General features: G+C 52.7%; 1 protein-coding gene across 2 annotated transcripts; it reads right to left on the reverse strand.

Moving 5' to 3' along the window:
• Positions 1-1,199: 1,199 nt before the first annotated feature.
• Positions 1,200-23,899, reverse strand: ADAR (adenosine deaminase RNA specific). 2 transcript variants are annotated; one of them, XM_088467528.1, is made up of 15 exons: positions 23,706-23,899; positions 9,194-10,515; positions 8,095-8,278; positions 7,316-7,446; positions 6,430-6,565; positions 6,129-6,343; positions 5,395-5,548; positions 4,899-5,070; positions 4,715-4,808; positions 4,380-4,496; positions 3,945-4,078; positions 3,550-3,732; positions 3,179-3,291; positions 2,972-3,096; positions 1,200-2,418 (listed from the first exon to the last, which is right to left on the reverse strand). In XM_088467528.1, the coding sequence occupies exons 2-15, from the start codon at positions 9,880-9,882 to the stop codon at positions 2,181-2,183; spliced, it is 2,685 nt and encodes an 894-aa protein (XP_088323654.1). In that variant the 5' UTR covers positions 9,883-10,515; positions 23,706-23,899; the 3' UTR covers positions 1,200-2,180. The 2 variants fall into 2 exon arrangements, with proteins under 2 accessions (XP_088323654.1, XP_088323653.1); XM_088467527.1 differs by having other exon boundaries at positions 9,194-10,693; positions 23,706-23,765.
• Positions 23,900-24,270: the final 371 nt, after the last annotated feature.

The following is a 24,270-nucleotide window of genomic DNA, read 5'->3' on the forward strand; positions in this document are numbered from 1 at the left end:
TCCAGCCACTAGGAGCCAGTGACATCATTGAGAGTGCAGCCTATCCAGTCACTAGGAGCTAAGGACATCATTGAGAGTGCAGCCTATCCAGCCACTAGGAGCCAGTGACATCATTGAGAGTGCAGCCTATCCAGTCACTAGGAACCAGTGACATCACTGAGAGTGCAGCCTATCCAGCCACTAGGAGCTAAGGACATCATTGAGAGTGCAGCCTATCCAGTCACTAGGAACCAGTGACATCATTGAGAGTGCAGCCTATCCAGCCACTAGGAGCTAAGGACATCATTGAGTGCAGCCTATCCAGTCACTAGGAGCCAGTGACATCATTGAGAGTGCAGCCTATCCAGTCACTAGGAGCTAAGGACATCATTGAGAGTGCAGCCTATCCAGCTACTAGGAGCCAGTGACATCATTGAGAGTGCAGCCTATCCAGTCACTAGGAACCAGTGACATCACTGAGAGTGCAGCCTATCCAGTCACTAGGAGCTAAGGACATCACTGAGAGTGCAGCCTATCCAGTCACTAGGAGCTAAGGACATCATTGAGAGTGCAGCCTATCCAGTCACTAGGAACCAGTGACATCATTAATACTTCATGAGGCACTGGATCCTAGTGAACGGCCAAGCGGCATTCTCAAGGACATTGGTTGCCTTTTTGATGAAACCCAGAGGTGGTGCAATAAATAATAAATTACATACTAAACCCAATGGTAATCAGAGGAAAAAAGCTAGGGGGCAGACTGCAAGGATATCCATTTATCTGGCCAAATATTCTCTGTAAAGCGTTGCGGAATACGTGCGCGCTATATAAATAACTGGCAATAATCTGAAGGTCATGCTCACCCTAGCTCTGTTATTTTTAGCTCTGCCCTCAATTGCAAAAGGCAAGGACCGACCTACTGCGCCTCCTCCATCAGTACATGTGCTAAAGAAACAGGCTACACCCCCCCCCATTTCTCACCCTCAGGAAAGGCAAGTAGTAGTAGTAGTACTTGTTTAAGCAGAACCTGCGAGTTAAGACTAGAAGATGGGTCCCAGAATCTGTATCCTCTACCACCGATTGTTAAATATTCCATCCCATTCTGGTAGGACCTTCTCACAGGGTACCAGAACTGGTTAGAAGGTACAGATGACATTGTGCCAAATTTCAGGCATGAAAGTAGAAGCCTCAGAACCTAGGAAGAACTTTGCATACATAACCAGATGTAAGATTTTTTTTATTGTGTCACGTATATATATATCTCGTTACTCAAGAGTAGACATCTTACGAAGATCAGACACAGCGCAGTTTGTCTTACACCACCGTAGAGATTAACCGAGGGCCAGTTCATCGGAAGCCCAACAATGACCTAGAAGGAACTATAGAACATATGAAAAATAAAATGAATCATGCTGTCCGATGTCTATGACGGTAAGAATTTATGTGCATAGCGCTGACAGCAGAGGTCAGCAGAATTCATTTAGAAAATGAACCGGTATTTTCTATCTCGGGGTGGACACAATCCAATTATAGATTTTTTAATATGGAATGATTTAAAAAAAAAAATAATAATTCTAACAAAAAAAAAAACCACAACTGGAAAATGTCAATTTCCGACCATTGTCTGACTAAGGTTCCTAAACAAAAAACTTATTTACAAGAGCAGGAGAAGTCAGACGTGTGCTGGTAAACAGATTGGTTACTAAAATCGCACAAATTCAAAATGCAAAAACTCTATAAAAGAAATAGTCTCGTCAACTCTAAAACAAAATTGATTCTGCTGCGTTACATTCTACAACCAGGATCTGCCAAGAGCCTCGCAGAAAAATCAGCAGGACGATCACACACAAACCCGCAGTGGAGGCGGCAGGGACGCGTTCACAACCGCTCGACCGGTGCTTCATTTTTTTAAACCTATGAAATGCATGAGGGTGTCAACCACACAGACATACACAATACTATCAGATGAGCGACCACGCGTTTTACATTTCAGAGACATAAAAACAAGTAGCAATGTAATTAAACAGAAAACAAGGGCGCAGAGAGGCAGTCATTTGGGATGATGTAATGCTGGTTTTCTGGAGGTACCTGGCAGAATGACGCTGGCATAAACTATCCCCCCCTCCCCCAAACCCTCCTTCCTCTTTCAGTGCAGACAAAGGGACATTCCGTCACTAAACAAACAAATGCTGGGAAAGTCGTTATATTGCCAGATTAAAGCTCTTCTCCTCTTGTGGTTTGCTGATCCAGTTCCCGTAGCCCATCTCCTGCAGAGCTTTAAAGAACTGTTCTTTGGCCTGCCTGTAGGTGGTGGCCGCCACTTTGATGTCGCTGTAGGAGGAGCACTCTAGGAGGTCTTTGCGTCCAAGAATCACGCTGAGTTTTTGAAACAAGACGAACATGTGGAGTTTGGAGACACGAGAGACTTCCAGTTTGCCCCTAAAAATATATATATATTTTAGGTCATATAACCTCACGTCCCTAAACCCTCATTGTGAAGTAGATACAATGAGAAATGCGTTATACCAGGTCTGGACGGACCTGTTGCTCTCCAACTGTTGTCGTTTTATTAGTACCAGCATGCTTTACCACCTGATCAGTGAGAGGGTATCCTGGGACTTGTGGTTTCACAACAGCTGGAGAGCCGCAGATTGGCCAGGCCTACATTATTTGGTGATACCAAGAAAAACAAAACATAAAAATCACTGTGGAAGCTTACAAGAACAACCAGGCAAATATCACATGATCTAGTGAGCAGAGAGGCTTTGGAATGCCCATATAAACTCTCAGCACTGTGACTCCACCCCTCCTTCCCTTACATTGCAGGCTGACTGTCTGGAAACCATATTTGACACCCATCCAGAGAGATTTAGAAAAAGAGATAGTGGTTTGTAAGAGGACAGCTAAGAAACAATAAGAAAAAAACTTCTATGCAGGATTGCCCTTATAATACCCAGGAAGAGGCAGAAAGTGACTTATGGAAGATTCTTACCCTTCCACTTTGCCCTTTGTCCCATCTAACACCTCCACCTCTTCATCAGCCAAACACCAATTCACGCTGGACTCCTTTGTTTTTCCCGTCTGCCGGTGAGAGTCGTAGACACTGACCCGTCCGACCTGTAAAGGAGACAGAAGAGTGAGGCAGCGGCTACAACAAGGTGAACGTGGGCGAAGTTGTGAGAGGCGCAGACCCCCTTACCTCCGGGTGGTTGACTATAAAAAGGTCCGGTAACTGCTGTTGGAAAGCTTCACCATCCCGGGACATGCGGCAGCAGATTGCCCGTGTCAGGTGGCCCTTACTGAACAGGTAGCCTGAAACATACAAAGGTAGCCGTAGTTAGGGATACACCGATCAGTGGCGTGATCCGAGAGAGCGCTGTACTGGCAGTAGGTGGGACACAGACGCCTTTGTAGCATGTTAGGCTGCAGAACGCATTAAAGATGTGAGTGTACCCCACAACGTCCAGCTGTATCTCAGCCAAAACATAAACCCATTAACCGTAATTACAGCAACTGGAAAATAGAGCAGGGTCATACGTCCTGGTGCATTGTGACCATTTGGCTTCGTACCGAGAGTGACGGAGCTGAGGTACACCGGCTCGATGAAATGCGACAGAACGGCGCCCTGGAGCCCCAAAATGTTCCAACGCAGGATCTTATCGCTGCAGGACATGGTGCGCAGTCTCTCCCCATGCTGTATCCCGTCCCAGGTGGGGACTATATCGCTGGACTCCACCGGAATGGTCCCTTCACCTGCAGAGAACACAAGACACAGTAAGTTGCGAGCTGCGGAGGTGATGCTGACCGCCCCTCGGACCAGTCTAGCAGCGATGCGGCTTCTCTTGTTTATTACCCATTATGCTAATGACGCAGATCTTTCTAGTTATGCCGTAATATCCTGTAATTCCCACAAATATCCATCAAGAGTATAATAATAATAAAACAATATATAATAATAGAAGTACCGTTTTCCACTTTCGTGCGCAGCTTTCCTTGCTTAGGGTTCTCGAATAATGGATAATGCTGCTTGTCTCCCTCCGCGCAGGGCTGATCGCTGCAGGACTTGTCAAACAGCGCCCCATCTCCACAGGGAGCGGTACTGCAACCAGACATCAGAGGGCACATCGTTACAACTCAGACAAAACTGCCTACCGACATATGAACTATATACGGGAGAACAACAAAAAATATTTCACAGAACCAGACTCAGACTGGCATCATTTCTTCTCTCTCTTTGACCCATGCAATATGGGTGATTAATCTCTATCTCCGGCTATTTTCAGTCGTTCAACACTCAATACCGCGTCTATATCAATGTTATCTGGCTGGCTAGAGATAGCGAGGATACGGCGGTCTGTCCTTGGACCTTCGGGTCGTAGGCGCAGTCCCCGAACGCTAACCTGATGTAGAGGTGAAAGGTAACGTCCGGGTTGACCCTCAGCAGATTTTCGGATTCCTCGAATATGCTGTCCCCTGGGGCTTCTGCGTTGTACTTCATCAGCTGATCGTACAGAAATCTGCAGTGACAAATGACACAAGAGGTTGCACACGCTTCATCTCAGGAACCCAGAAGATCAGGTAGGGATCTGTCATGAGGCGCTAAGATGTCACTACACCTGAAGTGTAACAGGGCTGCAAGGGTCTCGCTGGCCAGTGGTAGATTTACACGGTCTATGGGCACAGATGCCCAGGCACGTCACTCGAGACTCTCACTACAGGTCCTAGGTCAACTCACCTTATGAAGCCTCTCCGGGCTATGACCTCTGCATGGCAATCATTAACCGTCTCCCCTCGCAGGCTCAGTTCCTCACCCTTCACACAGCGATTCCCTGGAAGATCCCAAAAAAAGTCAGAAGGGGTCTTTCTACCCATGACCATCCACCCCGGGGGACCTGGGCGCAGTAAAGAGCGACACTCACCAGTTCCAATGCTGACCACGGTGCCCATGTCCGTGCTGTTTCGTTTCATGATGATGGCAGCCAGGATTTTCCTTCCCAGGAGGCTGTTCTGAATTCTGGCCGTGAGACTGTTGAATTTCTGGTGGCTGAGCATGGCGATCTGGTCGTGGAAAGTGCTGCCGCTGACCGGGAGCTGCGAGGGAGGGTAGAACCTTGTGAATGAGCTGCCACTCTCCCGTTATTTACCCTCAACTTACACGCAGTGACTACAAAGTGGCATGACGTGCTGTGGGCACTCCCAACGGATAGTGACCCATCCGGGCGTGCAGCCTTTTTACATGGCGATTAGCGGTGTGTGTCCGTCTGGACCGTGTGTGGTACTCCAGCTGCTGTAGAACTACACATCCCAGCCAGTTTTAGCATGCCCTACCCGCAAAGCTGTGGCAGGGCATGCTGGGAGATGTAGTGCCGAACATTGCCTACCTCTGATCTAGAGTGAAGATTACTGGCGTCTCACCTCCGTTAGCGTGTCCCCCTCGCGTATCGCTTTCTCCGCCTCCCCAATCAGGACTCGCAGGGCGGCGTCCGCTGCCTCGGCCTTTGCCTGTTTCTTGTTGGACGCAGTAACTGGGGGGAACCAGCGACCCCCAACTTTTGCTTGAAACACAAACCTGCAAGTGAGACAAAAGTGTTTTAAAGTGAGGCAGCCTGGTTGACTGATTGGTCAGTCTCCTCGCTCCCCCTCTGCATTATATACAATAGAGAGATTTAGCAAAGAGAGGGACATGAGAGCTACAGAAGGCGAATTTAATATGACAATAAGTGAATGCGATGTATAGATTTATAGAGGCCCGTATCGCTCGCTGGCCCATTCACTTATCTCCTAATGCCATAGCCAGCACTCACACAGAGAAATCCCTCCCAGTCACAGGGCTACTAGTAAAGGCAAGGATCAGGTGCCGCGGCTGGTTTTAATAGGGAGCATGTTGGAAAGAGAGAACAGAGCAGACGCTTTAAGAGCCGTATAGTAGCTGAGGTCGGATACTCGAGTGTGAGTGGACACTAGATGGGAGGTAGGGACACAATGTGGTCACTGTTAAATCTAAGTCACTACCAGTCACGTAATTCGCTCAGCAGCCAAAATCGATTCGAAAACAACATTAGCGTCACCCAAAACCGGAACAGCTGGAGGATCTGGTTAGAGAAATGACGGGCAACAGTACACCAACACGGGACAAAATGGCTACTTACTTGGGATCATGCGGAGGACCAGTCTGGTTGACCATCTTGAACTCTGCCGCAAACCCCTTGGCACGGGAGTACTCCAGAAGGCCGCTGACGGGGTTGGCATTAAGATATTTGATGAAATCCCCAACACCGGACGTCTGGGCTGTTTTAAGATCATCCACCGAGAGTTCTGGTACAGGGGGAAATTCCAGGGTGCTGGCCTCAGGAACCGACTCAACCTGAACCAAAAATAAAAGTTATATGGCCGCGGAAATACAGCGTCCCACAGAGTTCACCAGAAGAAGAGAGTTCTAGGGATTTTTACCTTCTCCGTCACTAACAAGCTGTCCCCAATAAGCTGCTTTACGGCTGCCTCGGCTGCAAGCTGTTTGGCGGTCTTTTTACTATTGGCAACCACAGCAGGGAAGGTCTGGTTCCCCATTTTCACCATATACGTGAACCTGTAAAAAAAAAAAAAAAAAAAAAAAAATCTATATATTTTTTTAAAGTGACATTACAAGAAAACACAAGTCTAAAACTGAACGCACGGCACTAATCGGCGAGGGCCAGTTCAGCAGCCCACTAATCTTGTGTATTTCAGATCTCTGCCGAAGGCCGGTATATTGCTCCTGCAGATTCTCACCCAATTCCTGCTCACGTACAATGTAGCCTGAGCCAGGAGTTGTGTGAAGGCAGAATATCCAATTGAATAGGATTTAGTAACCTCAATGAGACACTTCGCACCTCCCACCTCCCACCTCAGTGACGGCACCAGTTTTCTAGGGCAGAGGTTCCCAAACTCCGCCAATACAGCCCAGGATTATAAAGGAGATCCATGCTTGAGCACAGGTGACTTTAAAAGTACCTTAGTCAATTAGGTTTAACCATCTAGACTAAAGCATGGATATCCTTAAGACCTGGCCTGTAATGGAGTTTGGAAAACCCTGTCCTAGGGTATAGGATCATTATTGATCACTGAGAGAATTACAAATATTCTACATTAACAATCCCTCCAGCATTTCAATTTTAAACACATACAACGACTTACTGTAACCTAGTACGCAAGCGCGGCAGTAGCAGCGGAAATACGGAATGATTCCCAAGTGAGATGTGTGCTGGAACAGGACGGGGTTCTAAGAGACCTGACCGGCTTAGTGATGCCAAACAATGGTCTAAAGCATGAGAAGATAGGACAATCAGAAGACACTTACTTGGGGTCATGTGGGGGCCCCTCCTGGCACACAAGCTGAAAGACGCACATGTTGCCAGATTTCTGGCTGTGCTCCATGAGAATGCTGATTGGATTTTTACCCCCAGTCAGCGATGGCTGCGGGACGGACTTCTGCAGAGAGAAAGTAATCAGCGATTAACATGAGAGATATTAACGCTTAACACTGACGGGCACAACTTGTAGAACTGGAAGTGCAAGGGCTCTAACTAAGGGAAGGCGCTCTCCTGATTGGATGACTACTTCTGCCCAATCAGGAGTCAGCTGTCACTTCCAGCCATGCAAATGAAACTCCACCAGCCAGTAGAGGGCTCCACTAATAATCATTTTCAGGACCCTGATGAATGGAGAAGTACTAAACTACAAAACAAGCTAGAGCAGGGGTGGGGAACCTTTTTGTCTGGCAAGTGCCATTTTCATAGATATATATATATATATATATTATTCACGGGCCTGGTGCAGTCCACGCTCCCTTCATGTGACGTCAAACGGGGAAGGCACTGTGATTACAGCAATGCGCAGAGCATCCTCAAGGTCCTACGGGGAGCTGTGAGGGCAGCGGTGTGATCGCCTGAAGTGTCCCGAGGATGCTCCTGTCGGCACTGCTGCATAGATTCTGGCCAGATGAGGCTAGCAGAAAAAAAGCTCAGAGTTCCAGACCAAATGACTCCGTGGGCCCTATACGGCCCCCGGGCCTGTGGTTCCCCGTCCCTGAGCTAGAGGCTAAAACATCTGCAGTTCCGCCAACAACAAACATCCTACCACTTCCTCCTGCATTTCTTGAATGGCGGACTGCTCCGCTAGCACCTCATCTTGAGTTCCGCCCTGCGCCTCTCGCAGCAGGATGCGCATGGCGAGCGCAGCAGCCTCCTTCTTAGCGGTTTTCTTGCTGCTAGCTTCAGCTTCCGGAAAATGCCGTCCATCGATCACCGCCTGGATCTTAAACCTGTTTTACCAAAAGAAAACAAAAAAACAAAAAAAAAAAAAAAGGGGGTTAGCGGGGGACTTTTTAATGTTATACACAAATACATCTACCCACCGTAGCGTTCACTCTAGCTCCGGCGCAAGGCAGGGCGCCGGAGCTAGAGAGGGCATGTTTGTCGAAAAGGGGGTGTGTCTATAAGACGGGTCCCCTTTTCGTCACTCTTGGGGGCGTGCCCGGCACTTACGGACACCCGGGCAGCCCCCAAGCCCTGCAGATAGGGAGAATAGATGCCGGGCGCATGCGCCCGGCGTCTATTCTCCGGCGGTGACCGGGTCACCGCACATTTCTTCACCCGCAGGACACTGCGACCCGCGGGTGAAGACAGTTCCCGCAGGCTGTTAGGGCAGGGCGCTTTTTGCCCTCCTTCTGGAGGGCAGGGCGCTTTTTGCCTTCCAGAGAGGGGGCAGGGCGCCGCGCCCCGCTAAAACAGCCTAGCGGGAACGCTACCACCGACTAAGACCAAAGTCATCTGTGCTATACAGCGTACGACGGCTGGCGTTACGTTTTATTATAGCAGAGGGGGCGCGGTCAGCCACCAATTACACCATTATAAAAAACCGACCACTTACTACAAGATCTAAATAAACTGCCCTGTAAAGCTAGGAAGGTTCAGCAGAAATTATGTATACCTTGTCGTAAAAGAAACGCCCTCAAAACATTGATTGTTATACATTTATCCTGTTCTTGTGCAGACTAGTTGCTCATTAAATCAACTTGAGCACCCATGCTGCTTTATAAGTGGCACTTCAACCTTTCAGTATGATCGGCCTCATAGAGACCATCTGTATACAGATCTCTGTTATCTATGAACAGTATGGCTGCCCCAGAGGATGCATGGAAGCACTTCTGGTGGTGGTGGAGGGAGACAGGATTTACCTTGGGTCATGGGACGGTCCGCTCTGGTCAAGAAGCACAAAGTCGCACTGAAGGGAGAAGAAATGGGTGAACTCCAGTAGGCCGCTCACCGGGTTCTTTGCCAAGCAGGCCTGTAGTTTCTCTAGTCGTGAGTATTCCTTGGCAGGCTCGACGTACTGCGGTACCGGCACGGACTGATTGTCCATTTCACCACCGATGAAGTCATTACTTTCCATTGTATTTAAGCCATCAGAGACCTCATCTATGGCCCATTTGCCATTCTCATAGTCATCGAATGACATTTCTTTAATACGTTTCCTTGGTGGCTCCTCTGGCTCCACAGAGGTCATGTCGGGATTGAGAATCTCGGGTACCTCAATGGGCGCTGTATTCTCAACATCCACCGCTACCACCTGCTGGCCGTTCTCCACGTGCCCAGCCTCTTTGGGTTGTTCTGTGAGATTCACCTCCTCGTTTCCATGAATCTCAGCTGCCCTTTTTTTAATAAAGATTCTCTCCCGCTTTTTGTCTGTGAGGGACCATTTTGGTGGGTGACCTTGCCGGCAAATATCTCCCTGTTTCTCCAATGTGCTGAGGAGCTGATTGACCTCGTTCATCTTAGAGAGTCCTATACTCTTCCGGATGGTGGCCGCCGTGGACCCCGGAGTTTGGTATAAGTATTCACAGAGCTTCTCCTTTGTTTCTGCCATGACGTTAGCTGACCAGATGGCCTCCAAGTTGGGCAGTGACTCCTCTACCTTTGCCTGCTGAGGTGCTTCACCACAAGCGGGACTTCGAAGATGGTGCCGATTATTGACCAAGAGCCGCCACTTTGGAGGAGTGCCGTCCTCTTTACCCAGCAGGTTCTTGCTCTCTAACCTGTACAGAGTATTATTGATGCGTTTCTTCTCTATAGCAAATAAACTTGCTAAATTTTTTGCTGTATAAAACTCCTTGTCCCGGAGTTCCCTGAATTTCTTTAACAGGTTTTGTTCTAAAGGATCGTGTGACACAGAAAGCCGGTCAAACCTCTCCGATAGACCACACGTTTCCCTAACTGGAGGGTGGACAGAAGGGCGAGGATGAGAAGGAGGCGGAGGAGGGTATCTTTGAGGTGGGGGGTATCTTTGCGGAGAAGGGTATCTTTGAGGTGGAGGATATCTTTGCGGAGAAGGGTATCTTTGAGGTGGAGGATATCTTTGCGGAGAAGGGTATCTATGATTGAAGCTGTGTGCTGGTGGTGGTGGTGTACTGCGCTTGTACCGAAAGTCTTGTACAAAAGGAAATTCTGTCAAACTGTTCAATAGAAATGCTCTCTGTGCTTGTTTCAAGTCTTGCTGTTCCTGTGGGGGGAAAGGGTAGGGGAGAGAAGCAGAATTAGGGATATGGCTGAAGCTATGGCTTTCGTTCACAGGTTTTGCATTTCGCCCTCTGTATGATCCTCTATTCATTGCAATTGTGTGCAATGGGATGGCGAGGGAGTGGTGGGACGCTCTCCACTCATACAACAGAGGAAAGGCCCTGCCAAGAAGAGAAGACAAAGTGAACAGACGGTACACAGTCCAAGCACTAGGAGAGATCAGACACGGCATTGATACAAAGCAAAACCAACTAAGTTCCCTACCAATCACACACTATATCCCGATTTGTTTGCAGGGGAACCTGATTCCAGATGGCAGACTTGATGACCTAACAGAGCAGTGTCCAGATCAAAACTGAACAAGCAGAAATAGCTTTGCCTGAAAAAGTCACTGTGTAGTCAGCGCCAGCTTAGTGCAATCAAATCAGCACGGCATGGTTTAAGCTCCCTATGACGTTTTGGGTGCACCCATCACTGCACCTCTCACTCACACAGTAGACTTGTCGTCTGTTGGCAATGTGCTGCCAGCCAGAAGGTATAACAAGTGAGTGTGGCAGACGTATCACGGGACCTTCCTTTGCCCTGGCCACTGAGACTTCTGGCAGGTAGGGCGTCATCTAGGAATGTAAGCCACCACCAGTGTGTGCATGCAGGAGCGAGGGGAGCAGAGGCGGGCACAAGTCACCAGTGTGTGCATGCAGGAGCGAGGGGAGCAGAGGCGGGCACAAGCCATCAGTGTGCATGAAGGAGCGAGGGGAGCAGAGATGGGCACCAGTCACCAGTGTGTGCATGCAGGAGCGAGGGGAGCAGAAGCGGGCACAAGCCATCAGTGTGCATGAAGGAGCGAGGGGAGCAGAGATGGGCACCAGTCACCAGTGTGTGCATGCAGGAGCGAGGGGAGCAGAGGCGGGTACAAGGCACCAGTCTGTGCATGCAGGAGCGAGGGGAGCAGAAGCGGGCACAAGTCACCAGTGTGTGCATGCAGGAGTGAGGGGAGCAGAGGCGGGCACAAGGCACCAATGTGTGCATGCAGGAGCGAGGGGAGCAGAAGCGGGCACAAGCCATCAGTGTGCATGCAGGAGCGAGGAGAGCAGAGATGGGCACCAGTCACCAGTGTGTGCATGCAGGAGCGAGGGGAGCAGAGATGGGCACCAGTCACCAATGTGTGCATGCAGGAGCGAGGGGAGCAGAGGTGGGCACAAGGCACCAGTGTGTGCATGCAGGAGCGAGGGGAGCAGAGGCGGGCACAAGTCACCAGTGTGTGCATGCAGGAGTGAGGGGAGCAGAGGCAGGCACAAGGCACCAATGTGTGCATGCAGGAGCGAGGGGAGCAGAGGTGGGCACAAGTCACCAGTGTGTGCATGCAGGAGCAAGGGGAGCAGAGGCGGGCACAAGGCACCAGTGTGCACATACAGGAGAGAGGGGAGCAGAAGCGGGCACAAGTCACAAGTGTGTGCATGCAGGAGCGAGGGGAGCAGAGGCGGGCACAAGTCACCAGTGTGTGCATGCAGGAGCGAGGGGAGCAGAGGTGGGCACAAGTCACCAGTGTGTGCATGCAGGAGCGAGGGGAGCAGAAGCGGGCACAAGCCATCAGTGTGCATGAAGGAGCGAGGGGAGCAGAGATGGGCACCAGTCACCAGTGTGTGCATGCAGGAGCGAGGGGAGCAGAGGCGGGTACAAGGCACCAGTCTGTGCATGCAGGAGCGAGGGGAGCAGAAGCGGGCACAAGTCACCAGTGTGTGCATGCAGGAGTGAGGGGAGCAGAGGCGGGCACAAGGCACCAATGTGTGCATGCAGGAGCGAGGGGAGCAGAAGCGGGCACAAGCCATCAGTGTGCATGCAGGAGCGAGGAGAGCAGAGATGGGCACCAGTCACCAGTGTGTGCATGCAGGAGCGAGGGGAGCAGAGATGGGCACCAGTCACCAATGTGTGCATGCAGGAGCGAGGGGAGCAGAGGTGGGCACAAGGCACCAGTGTGTGCATGCAGGAGCGAGGGGAGCAGAGGCGGGCACAAGTCACCAGTGTGTGCATGCAGGAGTGAGGGGAGCAGAGGCAGGCACAAGGCACCAATGTGTGCATGCAGGAGCGAGGGGAGCAGAGGTGGGCACAAGTCACAAGTGTGTGCATGCAGGAGCGAGGGGAGCAGAGGCGGGCACAAGTCACCAGTGTGTGCATGCAGGAGCGAGGGGATCAGAGGAGGGCACAAGGCACCAGTGTGTGCATGCAGGAGCAAGGGGAGCAGAGGCGGGCACAAGGCACCAGTGTGCACATACAGGAGAGAGGGGAGCAGAAGCGGGCACAAGTCACCAGTGTGCACATACAGGAGAGAGGGGGGCAGAGGTGGGCACAAGTCACCAGTGTGTGCATGCAGGAGCGAGGGGAGCAGAGGTGGGCACAAGGCACCAGTGTGTGCATGCAGGAGCGAGGGGAGCAGAGGCGGGCACAAGGCACCAGTGTGTGCATGCAGGAGCGAGGGGAGCAGAGGCGGGCACAAGGCACCAGTGTGTGCATGCAGGAGCGAGGGGAGCAGAGGCGGGCACAAGTCACCAGTGTGTGCATGCAGGAGCGAGGGGGGCAGAGGTGGGCACAAGTCACCAGTGTGTGCATGCAGGAGAGAGGGGGGCAGAGGTGGGCACAAGTCACCAGTGTGCACATACAGGAGAGAGGGGGGCAGAGGTGGGCACAAGTCACCAGTGTGTGCATGCAGGAGCGAGGGGAGCAGAGGTGGGCACAAGGCACCAGTGTGTGCATGCAGGAGCGAGGGGAGCAGAGGCGGGCACAAGGCACCAGTGTGTGCATGCAGGAGCGAGGGGAGCAGAGGCGGGCACAAGGCACCAGTGTGTGCATGCAGGAGCGAGGGGAGCAGAGGCGGGCACAAGGCACCAGTGTGTGCATGCAGGAGCGAGGGGAGCAGAGGCGGGCACAAGGCACCAGTGTGTGCATGCAGGAGCGAGGGGAGCAGAGGCAGGCACAAGTCACCAGTGTGTGCATGCAGGAGCGAGGGGGGCAGAGGTGGGCACAAGTCCCCAGTGTGCACATACAGGAGAGAGGGGGGCAGAGGCGGGCACAAGGCACCAGTGTGCACATACAGGAGAGAGGGGGGCAGAGGCGGGCACAAGGCACTAGCGGGAGTTGCTGGAGAGTGAGAATGGGGGATTCTGGGTAAGTAAGCTTTTACATTTTCAGCTTGGGGTAAAATAACCCTATTAGCCGGTGGTATAAAGAATGGCGGCTGTACTCTAATAGGGTGATAAACACCTCTCTACAGGTGTAATTAGTTATATATATCGCTCCCAGCAGCAGAGGGCAGCTACAGCCAGTGTATGATGGGGGTACCTGGCGAAGGGAACAGGATGGCAGGCGCGCTCAACTGGGGGGAGGGGGTGATATGGTCTAACAATCCCTTTATGTCTAAATAAAAGGTAAAAAGTCACATTTAGCCCTTAATGTAAATCTGTAAATAGTCATATTGTCTGCATCTACCCCTCATTCCCTACACACAAGGTACCAGCCTGTATAACACTACACTACCCCTCATTCCCTACACACAAGGTACCAGCCTGTATAACACTACACTACCCCTCATTCCCTACACACAAGGTACCAGCCTGTATAACACTACACTACCCCTCATTCCCTACACACAAGGTACCAGCCTGTATAACACTACACTACCCCTCATTCCCTACACACAAGGTACCAGCCTGTATAACACTACACTACCCCTCATTCCCTACACACAAGGTACCAGCCTGTATAACACTACACTACCCCTCATTCCCTACACACAAGGTACCAGCCTGTATAACACTACACTACCCCTCATTCCCTACACACAAGGTACCAGCCTGTATAACACTACACTACCCCTCATTCCCTACACACAAGGTACCAGCCTGTATAACACTACACTACCCCTCATTCCCTACACACAAGGTACCAGCCTGTATAACACTACACTACCCCTCATTCCCTACACACAAGGTACCAGCCTGTATAACACTACACTACCCCTCATTCCCTACACACAAGGTACCAGCCTGTATAACACTACACTACCCCTCATTCCCTACACACAAGGTACCAGCCTGTATAACACTACACTACCCCTCATTCCCTACACACAAGGTACCAGCCTGTATAACACTACACTACCCCTCATTCCCTACACACGGTACCAGCCTGTATAACACTACACTACCCCTCATTCCCTACACACAAGGTACCAGCCTGTATAACACTACACTACCCCTCATTCCCTACACACAAGGTACCAGCATGTATAAAGACCCTTACCTTGCTCCTACGGAAGGGATAATGGGATCCTGTGTTGAAGAGCATGAGGGACTACTGTAAGGATCAGTATAACTAAAAACTACTTCTGCTCGGAGTTAAGATTAGGCAGTGATAGGGCTGCACAATTGGAAAGCCAGCTGGACTCAGGACCGAGGTAAAGCTACAGGTCTAGGGGCTGCTTCTGGCCTGGGGAACGGAGTAAACCTATAGGTCTAAGGGCTGCTTCTGGCCTAGGGACAGAAGTAAGGGACCGAAGTAAAGCTTTAGGATTAGGGGCTGCTTCCTGGATGTGACCGAGAGAAAGTTTCAGTTTCCTTTCTCTACTAGTTACCACCCTCCCAAACAAGACAGGCTGAGAAGAGGAGGCGGGCTCAGAGACCCTGCAGCCAATCAGCTGGAGTAATGGGCAGGTTCTCCACGCACAGAAGTGAATGAAGCAAGAAACACAGGGACACATGCAATGCAGACGCTGCTAGTGCTACTCCAGGACTAGGACTGTACAGGCTGCTAGTGCTATTCCAGGACTAGGACTGTACAGGCTGCTAGTGCTATTCCAGGACTAGGACTGATGGTACAGGCTGCTAGTGCTATTCCAGGACTAGGACTGATGGTACAGGCTGCTAGTGCTACTCTAGGACTAGGACTGTACAGGCTGCTAGTGCTATTCCAGGACTAGGACTGATGGTACAGGCTGCTAGTGCTATTCCAGGACTAGGACTGTACAGGCTGCTAGTGCTACTCTAGGACTAGGACTGTACAGGCTGCTAGTGCTATTCCAGGACTAGGACTGTACAGGCTGCTAGTGCTATTCCAGGACTAGGACTGATGGTACAGGCTGCTAGTGCTATTCCAGGACTAGGACTGATGGTACAGGCTGCTAGTGCTACTTTAGGACTAGGACTGTACAGGCTGCTAGTGCTACTCTAGGACTAGGACTGTACAGGCTGCTAGTGCTAGTCCAGGACTAGGACTGTACAGGCTGCTAGTGCTAGTCCAGGACTAGGACTGTACAGGCTGCTAGTGCTATTCCAGGACTAGGACTGCACAGGCTGCTGGTGCTATTCCAGGACTAGGACTGTAAAGGCTGCTAGTGCTATTCCAGGACTAGGACTGATGGTACAGGCTGCTAGTGCTACTCTAGGACTAGGACTGTACAGGCTGCTAGTGCTATTCCAGGACTAGGACTGTACAGGCTGCTAGTGCTACTCCAGGACTAGGACTGTACAGGCTGCTAGTGCTACTCCAGGACTAGGACTGTACAGGCTGCTAGTGCTATTCCAGGACTAGGACTGCACAGGCTGCTGGTGCTATTCCAGGACTAGGACTGTAAAGGCTGCTAGTGCTATTCCAGGACTAGGACTGATGGTACAGGCTGCTAGTGCTACTCTAGGACTAGGACTGTACAGGCTGCTAGTGCTATTCCAGGACTAGGACTGTACAGGCTGCTAGTGCTACTCCAGGACTAGGACTGTACAGGCTGCTAGTGCTATTCCAGGACTAGGACTGATGGTACAGGCTGCTAGTGCTATTCCAGGACTAGGACTGTACAGGCTGCTAGTGCTACTCTAGGACTAGGACTGTACAGGCTGCTAGTGCTATTCCAGGACTAGGACTGATGGTACAAGCTGCTAGTGCTATTCCAGGACTAGGACTGTACAGGCTGCTAGTGCTACTCCAGGACTAGGACTGTACAGGCTGCTAGTGCTACTCCAGGACTAGGACTGTACAGGCTGCTAGTGCTATTCCAGGACTAGGACTGCACAGGCTGCTGGTGCTATTCCAGGACTAGGACTGTAAAGGCTGCTAGTGCTATTCCAGGACTAGGACTGATGGTACAGGCTGCTAGTGCTACTCTAGGACTAGGACTGTACAGGCTGCTAGTGCTATTCCAGGACTAGGACTGTACAGGCTGCTAGTGCTACTCCAGGACTAGGACTGTACAGGCTGCTAGTGCTATTCCAGGACTAGGACTGATGGTACAGGCTGCTAGTGCTATTCCAGGACTAGGACTGTACAGGCTGCTAGTGCTACTCTAGGACTAGGACTGTACAGGCTGCTAGTGCTATTCCAGGACTAGGACTGATGGTACAAGCTGCTAGTGCTATTCCAGGACTAGGACTGATGGTACAGGCTGATCATAAATACATTAATGGATACTTATACTGTTTGTAGGTCATCCTCCTCCTACCGAGATTGTTCTACACAGGTGCAATAAACACAGAAAGGGCTACATTGTATCACATAGAGATGTCACCACACATGTTCTGCAAACACCATATAACATACTAAGTAACCACATTGTTAGTTTGTACATGTTATTTAAATATAGTTTCCACCAAATCCACCTTATACAATAATGCAGATCTGAGTCCTCCTCTGACTGTGGTTACTGACTGATAGTAGTAAGTGGCCTGTGCTACCCACCACAAGCCCCTAACAAGTCCTCCTCTGACTGTGGTTACTGACTGATAGTAGTAAGTGGCCTGTGCCACCCACCACAAGCCCCTAACAAGTCCTCCTCTGACTGTGGTTACTGACTGATAGTAGTAAGTGGCCTGTGCCACCCACCACAAGCCCCTAACAAGTCCTCCTCTGACTGTGGTTACTGACTGATAGTAGTAAGTGGCCTGTGCTACCCACCACAAGCCCCTAACAAGTCCTCCTCTGACTGTGGTTACTGACTGATAGTAGTAAGTAATGGCCTGTGCTACCCACCACAAGCCCCTAACAAGTCCTCCTGACTGTGGTTACTGACTGATAGTAGTAAGTGGCCTGTGCTACCCACCACAAGCCCCTAACAAGTCCTCCTCTGACTGTGGTTACTGACTGATAGTAGTAAGTGGCCTGTGCTACCCACCACAAGCCCCTAACAAGTCCTCCTCTGACTGTGGTTACTGACTGATAGTAGTAAGTGGCCTGTGCTACCCACCACAAGCCCCTAACAAGTCCTCCTCTGACTGTGGTTACTGACTGATAGTAGTAAGTAATGGCCTGTGCTACCCACCACAAGCCCCTAACAAGTCCTCCTGACTGTGGTTACTGACTGATAGTAGTAAGTGGCCTGTGCTACCCACCACAAGCCCCTAACAAGTCCTCCTCTGACTGTGGTTACTGACTGATAGTAGTAAGTGGCCTGTGCCACCCACCACAAGCCCCTAACAAGTCCTCCTCTGACTGTGGTTACTGACTGATAGTAGTAAGTGGCCTGTGCCACCCACCACAAGCCCCTAACAAGTCCTCCTCTGACTGTGGTTACTGACTGATAGTAGTAAGTGGCCTGTGCCACCCACCACAAGCCCCTAACAAGTCCTCCTCTGACTGTGGTTACTGACTGATAGTAGTAAGTAATGGCCTGTGCCACCCACCACAAGCCCCTAACAAGTCCTCCTCTGACTGTGGTTACTGACTGATAGTAGTAAGTAATGGCCTGTGCCACCCACCACAAGCCCCTAACAAGTCCTCCTCTGACTGTGGTTACTGACTGATAGTAGTAAGTGGCCTGTGCCACCCACCACAAGCCCCTAACAAGTCCTCCTCTGACTGTGGTTACTGACTGATAGTAGTAAGTGGCCTGTGCCACCCACCACAAGCCCCTAACAAGACCTCCTCTGACTGTGGTTACTGACTGATAGTAGTAAGTGGCCTGTGCCACCCACCACAAGCCCCTAACAAGTCCTCCTCTGACTGTGGTTACTGACTGATAGTAGTAAGTGGCCTGTGCCACCCACCACAAGCCCCTAACAAATCCTCCTCTGACTGTGGTTACTGACTGATAGTAGTAAGTAAGTGACCTGTACTACCCACCACAAGCCCCTAACAAGTCCTCCTGACTGTGGTTACTGACTGATAGTAGTAAGTGGCCTGTGCCACCCACCACAAGCCAAACAAGTCCTCCTCTGACTGTGGTTACTGACTGATAGCAGTAAGTGGCCTGTACTACCCACCACAAGCCCCTAACAAGTCCTCCTCTGACTGTGGTTACTGACTGATAGTAGTAAGTAAGTGGCCTGTGCCACCCACCACAAGCCCCTAACAAGTCCTCCTCTGACTGTGGTTACTGACTGATAGTAGTAAGTGGCCTGTGCTACCCACCACAAGCCCCTAACAAGTCCTCCTCTGACTGTGGTTACTGACTGATAGTAGTAACTAAGTGGCCTGTGCCACCCACCACAAGCCCCTAACAAGTCCTCCTCTGACTGTGGTTACTGACTGATAGTAGTAAGTGGCCTGTGCTACCCACCACAAGCCCCTAACAAGTCCTCCTCTGACTGTGGTTACTGACTGATAGTAGTAACTAAGTGGCCTGTGCCACCCACCACAAGCCCCTAACAAGTCCTCCTCTGACTGTGGTTACTGACTGATAGTAGTAAGTGGCCTGTACTACCCACCACAAGCCCCTAACAAGTCCTCCTCTGACTGTGGTTACTGACTGATAGCAGTAAGTGGCCTGTGCCACCCACCACAAGCCCCTAACAAGTCCTCCTCTGACTGTGGTTACTGACTGATAGTAGTAAGTAATGGCCTGTGCCACCCACCACAAGCCCCTAACAAGTCCTTCTCTGACTGTGGTTACTGACTGTTTGTAGTAACTAAGTGGCCTGTGCTACCCACCACAAGCCCCTAACAAGTCCTCCTCTGACTGTGGTTACTGACTGATAGTAGTAAGTGGCCTGTGCCACTCACCACAAGCCCTTAACAAGTCCTCCTCTGACTGTGGTTACTGACTGATAGTAGTAAGTAATGGCCTGTGCTATCCACCACAAGCCCCTAACAAGTCCTCCTCTGACTGTGGTTACTGACTGTTTGTAGTAACTAAGTGGCCTGTGCCACCCACCACAAGCCCCTAACAAGTCCTCCTCTGACTGTGGTTACTGACTGATAGTAGTAAGTAATGGCCTGTGCCACCCACCACAAGCCCCTAACAAGTCCTTCTCTGACTGTGGTTACTGACTGTTTGTAGTAACTAAGTGGCCTGTGCTACCCACCACAAGCCCCTAACAAGTCCTCCTCTGACTGTGGTTACTGACTGATAGCAGTAAGTGGCCTGTGCCACCCACCACAAGCCCCTAACAAGTCCTCCTCTGACTGTGGTTACTGACTGATAGTAGTAAGTGGCCTGTGCCACCCACCACAAGCCCCTAACAAGTCCTCCTCTGACTGTGGTTACTGACTGATAGCAGTAAGTGGCCTGTGCCACCCACCACAAGCCCCTAACAAGTCCTCCTCTGACTGTGGTTACTGACTGATAGTAGTAAGTGGCCTGTGCCACCCACTACAAGCCCCTAACAAGTACTCGGGGAAAATCGCCTCACAAACCAGAGCGGACACAAAACGTCCATTAGCCAAGACCCGGAAACACCCTCTGCCTATTTCATCCATGTAGCAGCCATGGACACACGTCCTCATTTCTCTACGTCAGTGGTTCTCAGACTCGGTCCTCAGGAACCCACACAGGTCATGTTTTGCAGGTCACCCAGCAGGTGCACAGGTGTAATCATTACTCACTGACACATTTTAAAAAGTCCACAGGTGGAGCTAATTATGTCACTTGATTTAGTATGGAGACATGGAAAACATGCACCGTTTGGGGTCCTGAGGACCGAGTTTGAGAACCTGTGCTCTACATTATCTGTCATATATACCGAGGCTTGTTTAAGTGTCCAATAGCGTGACACTTACTACATCTCCCCCTTTATCTCTCTCCAAGCTTTGATATATCTCCCCCATATAATCTTTGCACTGTATGAAGTTGGTTTACCGTCCAACAATGAAACAGAAACATTGGATCGCAACAGCTTTACATACACATATACATACACGCACACATACATACATGCACCAGATTATGCAAAATGGTCCAGTGCTCCGTTCTCCCTTATCCCAAGCGCACACTGGCTGTAATAACAGTAGCCATGTAATCCATTCCCCCCCTAACACACTTCAATCATATTGCTAAGACATAAATCATAACTATAATAATCTCTCTCACCAACGCCTTCAGGCTCAGAAAATGCAAGTTCCCCCCTCCTCCTCCACTCCAGTCACACGGATCTCTCCCTCCCCTCTTCGGTCACACTGATCTCTCTCCCCCCCCCCCCCGCCCTCCCCTCTCCGGTCACACTGATCTCTCTTCTCCCCCTCCCCCCCGCCCCCCCTCTCCGGTCACACTGATCTCTCTTTCCCCCCCCCCCTCCCCTCTCCGGTCACACTGATCTCTCTCCCCCCCCTCCCCGGTCCGGTCACACTGATCTCTCTCCCCCCCCCCCCCCCTCTCCGGTCACACTGATCTCTCTCACACCACCCCCCCCCCCCCCTCTCCGGTTACACTGATCTCTCTCCCCCCCTCCCTCTCCGGTTACACTGATCTCTCTCTCTCCCCCCCCCCCCCTCCCTCTCCCTCTCCGGTCACACTGATCTCTCTCCCCCCCCCCCCCCTCCCTCTCCGGTCACACTGATCTGTCTCCCCCCCCCTCTCCGGTCACACTTATCTCTCCACCCCCCCCCCCCCCTCTCCGGTCACACTGATCTCTCCACCCCCCCCCCCTCTCCGGTCACACTGATCTCTCCACCCCCCCCCCCCCCCTCTCCGGTCACACTGATCTCTCCACCCCCCCCCTCTCCGGTCACACTGATCTCTCTCCCCCCCCTCTCCGGTCACACTGATCTCTCTCCCACCCCACCCCCCCCTCTCCGGTCACACTGATCTCTCCCCCCCCCCCTCTCCGGTCACACTGATCTCTCTCCCCCCCCCTCTCCGGTCACACTGATCTCTCTCCCACCCCACCCCCCCTCTCCGGTCACACTGATCTCTCCCCCCCCCCCCTCTCCGGTCACACTGATCTCTCTCCCACCCCACCCCCCCTCTCCGGTCACACTGATCTCTCTCCCACCCCACCCCCCCCTCTCCGGTCACACTGATCTCTCTCCCACCCCACCCCCCCCCCTCTCCGGTCACACTGATCTCTCTCCCACCCCCCCCCCCCCTCTCCGGTCACACTGATCTCTCTCCCACCCCCCCCCCCCCTCTCCGGTCACACTGATCTCTCCACCCCCCCCCCCTCTCCGGTCACACTGATCTCTCCCCCCCCCCCCCCCCTCTCCGGTCACACTGATCTCTCCCCCCCCCCCTCTCCGGTCACACTGATCTCTCCCCCCCCCCCTCTCCGGTCACACTGATCTCTCTCCCACCCCACCCCCCCCTCTCCGGTCACACTGATCTCTCCACCCCCCCCCCCCCTCTCCGGTCACACTGATCTCTCCCCCCCCCCCCCTCTCCGGTCACACTGATCTCTCTCCCACCCCACCCCCCCCCCCCCTCTCCGGTCACACTGATCTCTCTCCCACCCCACCCCCCCCCCTCTCCGGTCACACTGATCTCTCTCCCCCCCCCCTCTCCGGTCACACTGATCTCTCTCCCCCCCCCTCTCCGGTCACACTGATCTCTCTCTCTCCCCCCCCCCCCCCTCTCCGGTCACACTGATCTCTCTCTCCCCCCCCTCCCCTCTCCGGTCACACTGATCTCTCTCTCCCCCCCCCCCTCCCCGGTCACACTGATCTCTCTCTACCCCCCCCACCTCCGGTCACACTGATCTCTCCCCCCCCTCCCCCTCTCCGGTCACACTGATCTCTCCCCCCTCCCCGGTCACACTGATCTCCCCCCCTCCCCCCTCTCCGGTTACCCTGATCTCTCCCCCCTCCCCCTCTCCGGTTACCCTGATCTCTCCCCCCCCCCCCCCCTCTCCGGTCACACTGATCTCTCCCCCCCCCCCCTCTCCGGTCACACTGATCTCTCCCCCCCCCCCCTCTCCGGTCACACTGATCTCTCTCCCACCCCACCCCCCCCTCTCCGGTCACACTGATCTCTCCACCCCCCCCCCCTCTCCGGTCACACTGATCTCTCTCTACCCCCCCCACCTCCGGTCACACTGATCTCTCCCCCCCTCCCCCTCTCCGGTCACACTGATCTCTCCCCCCTCCCCGGTCACACTGATCTCCCCCCTCCCCCTCTCCGGTTACCCTGATCTCTCCCCCCTCCCCCTCTCGGTTACCCTGATCTCTCCCCCCCCCCCCTCTCCGGTCACACTGATCTCTCCCCCCCCCTCTCCGGTCACACTGATCTCTCTCCCACCCCACCCCCCCCCCTCTCCGGTCACACTGATCTCTCCACCCCCCCCCCCCTCTCCGGTCACACTGATCTCTCTCTCCCCCCCCCTCCCCGGTCACACTGATCTCTCTCTACCCCCCCCACCTCCGGTCACACTGATCTCTCTCCCCCCCCCTCTCCGGTCACACTGATCTCTCTCCCCCCCCCTCTCCGGTCACACTGATCTCTCTCTCTCCCCCCCCCCCCCCTCTCCGGTCACACTGATCTCTCTCTACCCCCCCCCACCTCCGGTCACACTGATCTCTCCTCCCCCTCTCCGGTCACACTGATCTCTCCCCCCTCCCCGGTCACACTGATCTCCCCCCTCCCCCTCTCCGGTTACCCTGATCTCTCCCCCCTCCCCCCTCTCCGGTTACACTGATCTCTCCCCCCTCTCCGGTTACCCTGATCTCTCCCCCCCTCCCCCTCTCCGGTTACACTGATCTCTCCCCCCTCCCCCTCTCCGGTTACACTGATCCCCTCATCCTCCCCGGTCACACTGATTCTCCCCCTCACACCCCCCTCGTCCTCCCCGGTCACACTGATTCCCCCCTCCTCCTCCTCTACGGTCACATTCATCTCTCCCCCACTTATCCTCCTCGTATCCGGTCACACTGACCACCCCCCTCCTCCTCACCGATCACACTGTTCTCTCCTCCATCCCCAGTCACACTGATCTCTCCTCTCCCTCTCTGGTCACACAGACCAGGATCCCCCCGATGAGTGACACTTACCGACCCCGTGATGGCGACGGCCGGCAGTAGCTTCCCCGCCTCAATCAACACACACCGCTCTGTTTCCGAAAAGATGGCTTCCGGTTCCGGGTCAGCTGCGGGGAGGAGGCGGGGTCCGCAGTGCGCGCCGCTGACGTCAGGGAGCAGCGGGGTCAGGACGCATGCGCTCTGAGAGGCGCTGTGAGGGCGACACTTTGCGGCGAGTTGGTGCACTTGCCGGAGGCCCTCCAGCGGCCTGGGCTCTCCCTGTATGTAATGTGTAATGCAGGGGGTTCTCTAACTCGGCCCTTAGGACCCCACACAGGTCACATATCCCAGGTCACCCAGCAGGTGCACAGGTGTAGTCATTACTCACTGACACATATCCCAGGTCACCCAGCAGGTGCACAGGTGTAATCATTACTCACTGACACATTTCCCAGGTCACCCAGCAGGTGCACAGGTGTAGTCATTACTCACTGACACATTTCCCAGGTCGCCCAGCAGGTACACAGGTGTAATCATTACTCACTGACACATTTCCCAGGTCACCCAGCAGGAGCACAGGTGTAGTCATTACTCACTG

Source organism: Taudactylus pleione, unplaced genomic scaffold, assembly GCF_031769625.1.
Source record: "Taudactylus pleione unplaced genomic scaffold, aTauple2 ptg000073l, whole genome shotgun sequence".
In the NCBI taxonomy this organism is placed as follows: Eukaryota; Metazoa; Chordata; class Amphibia; order Anura; family Myobatrachidae; genus Taudactylus; species Taudactylus pleione.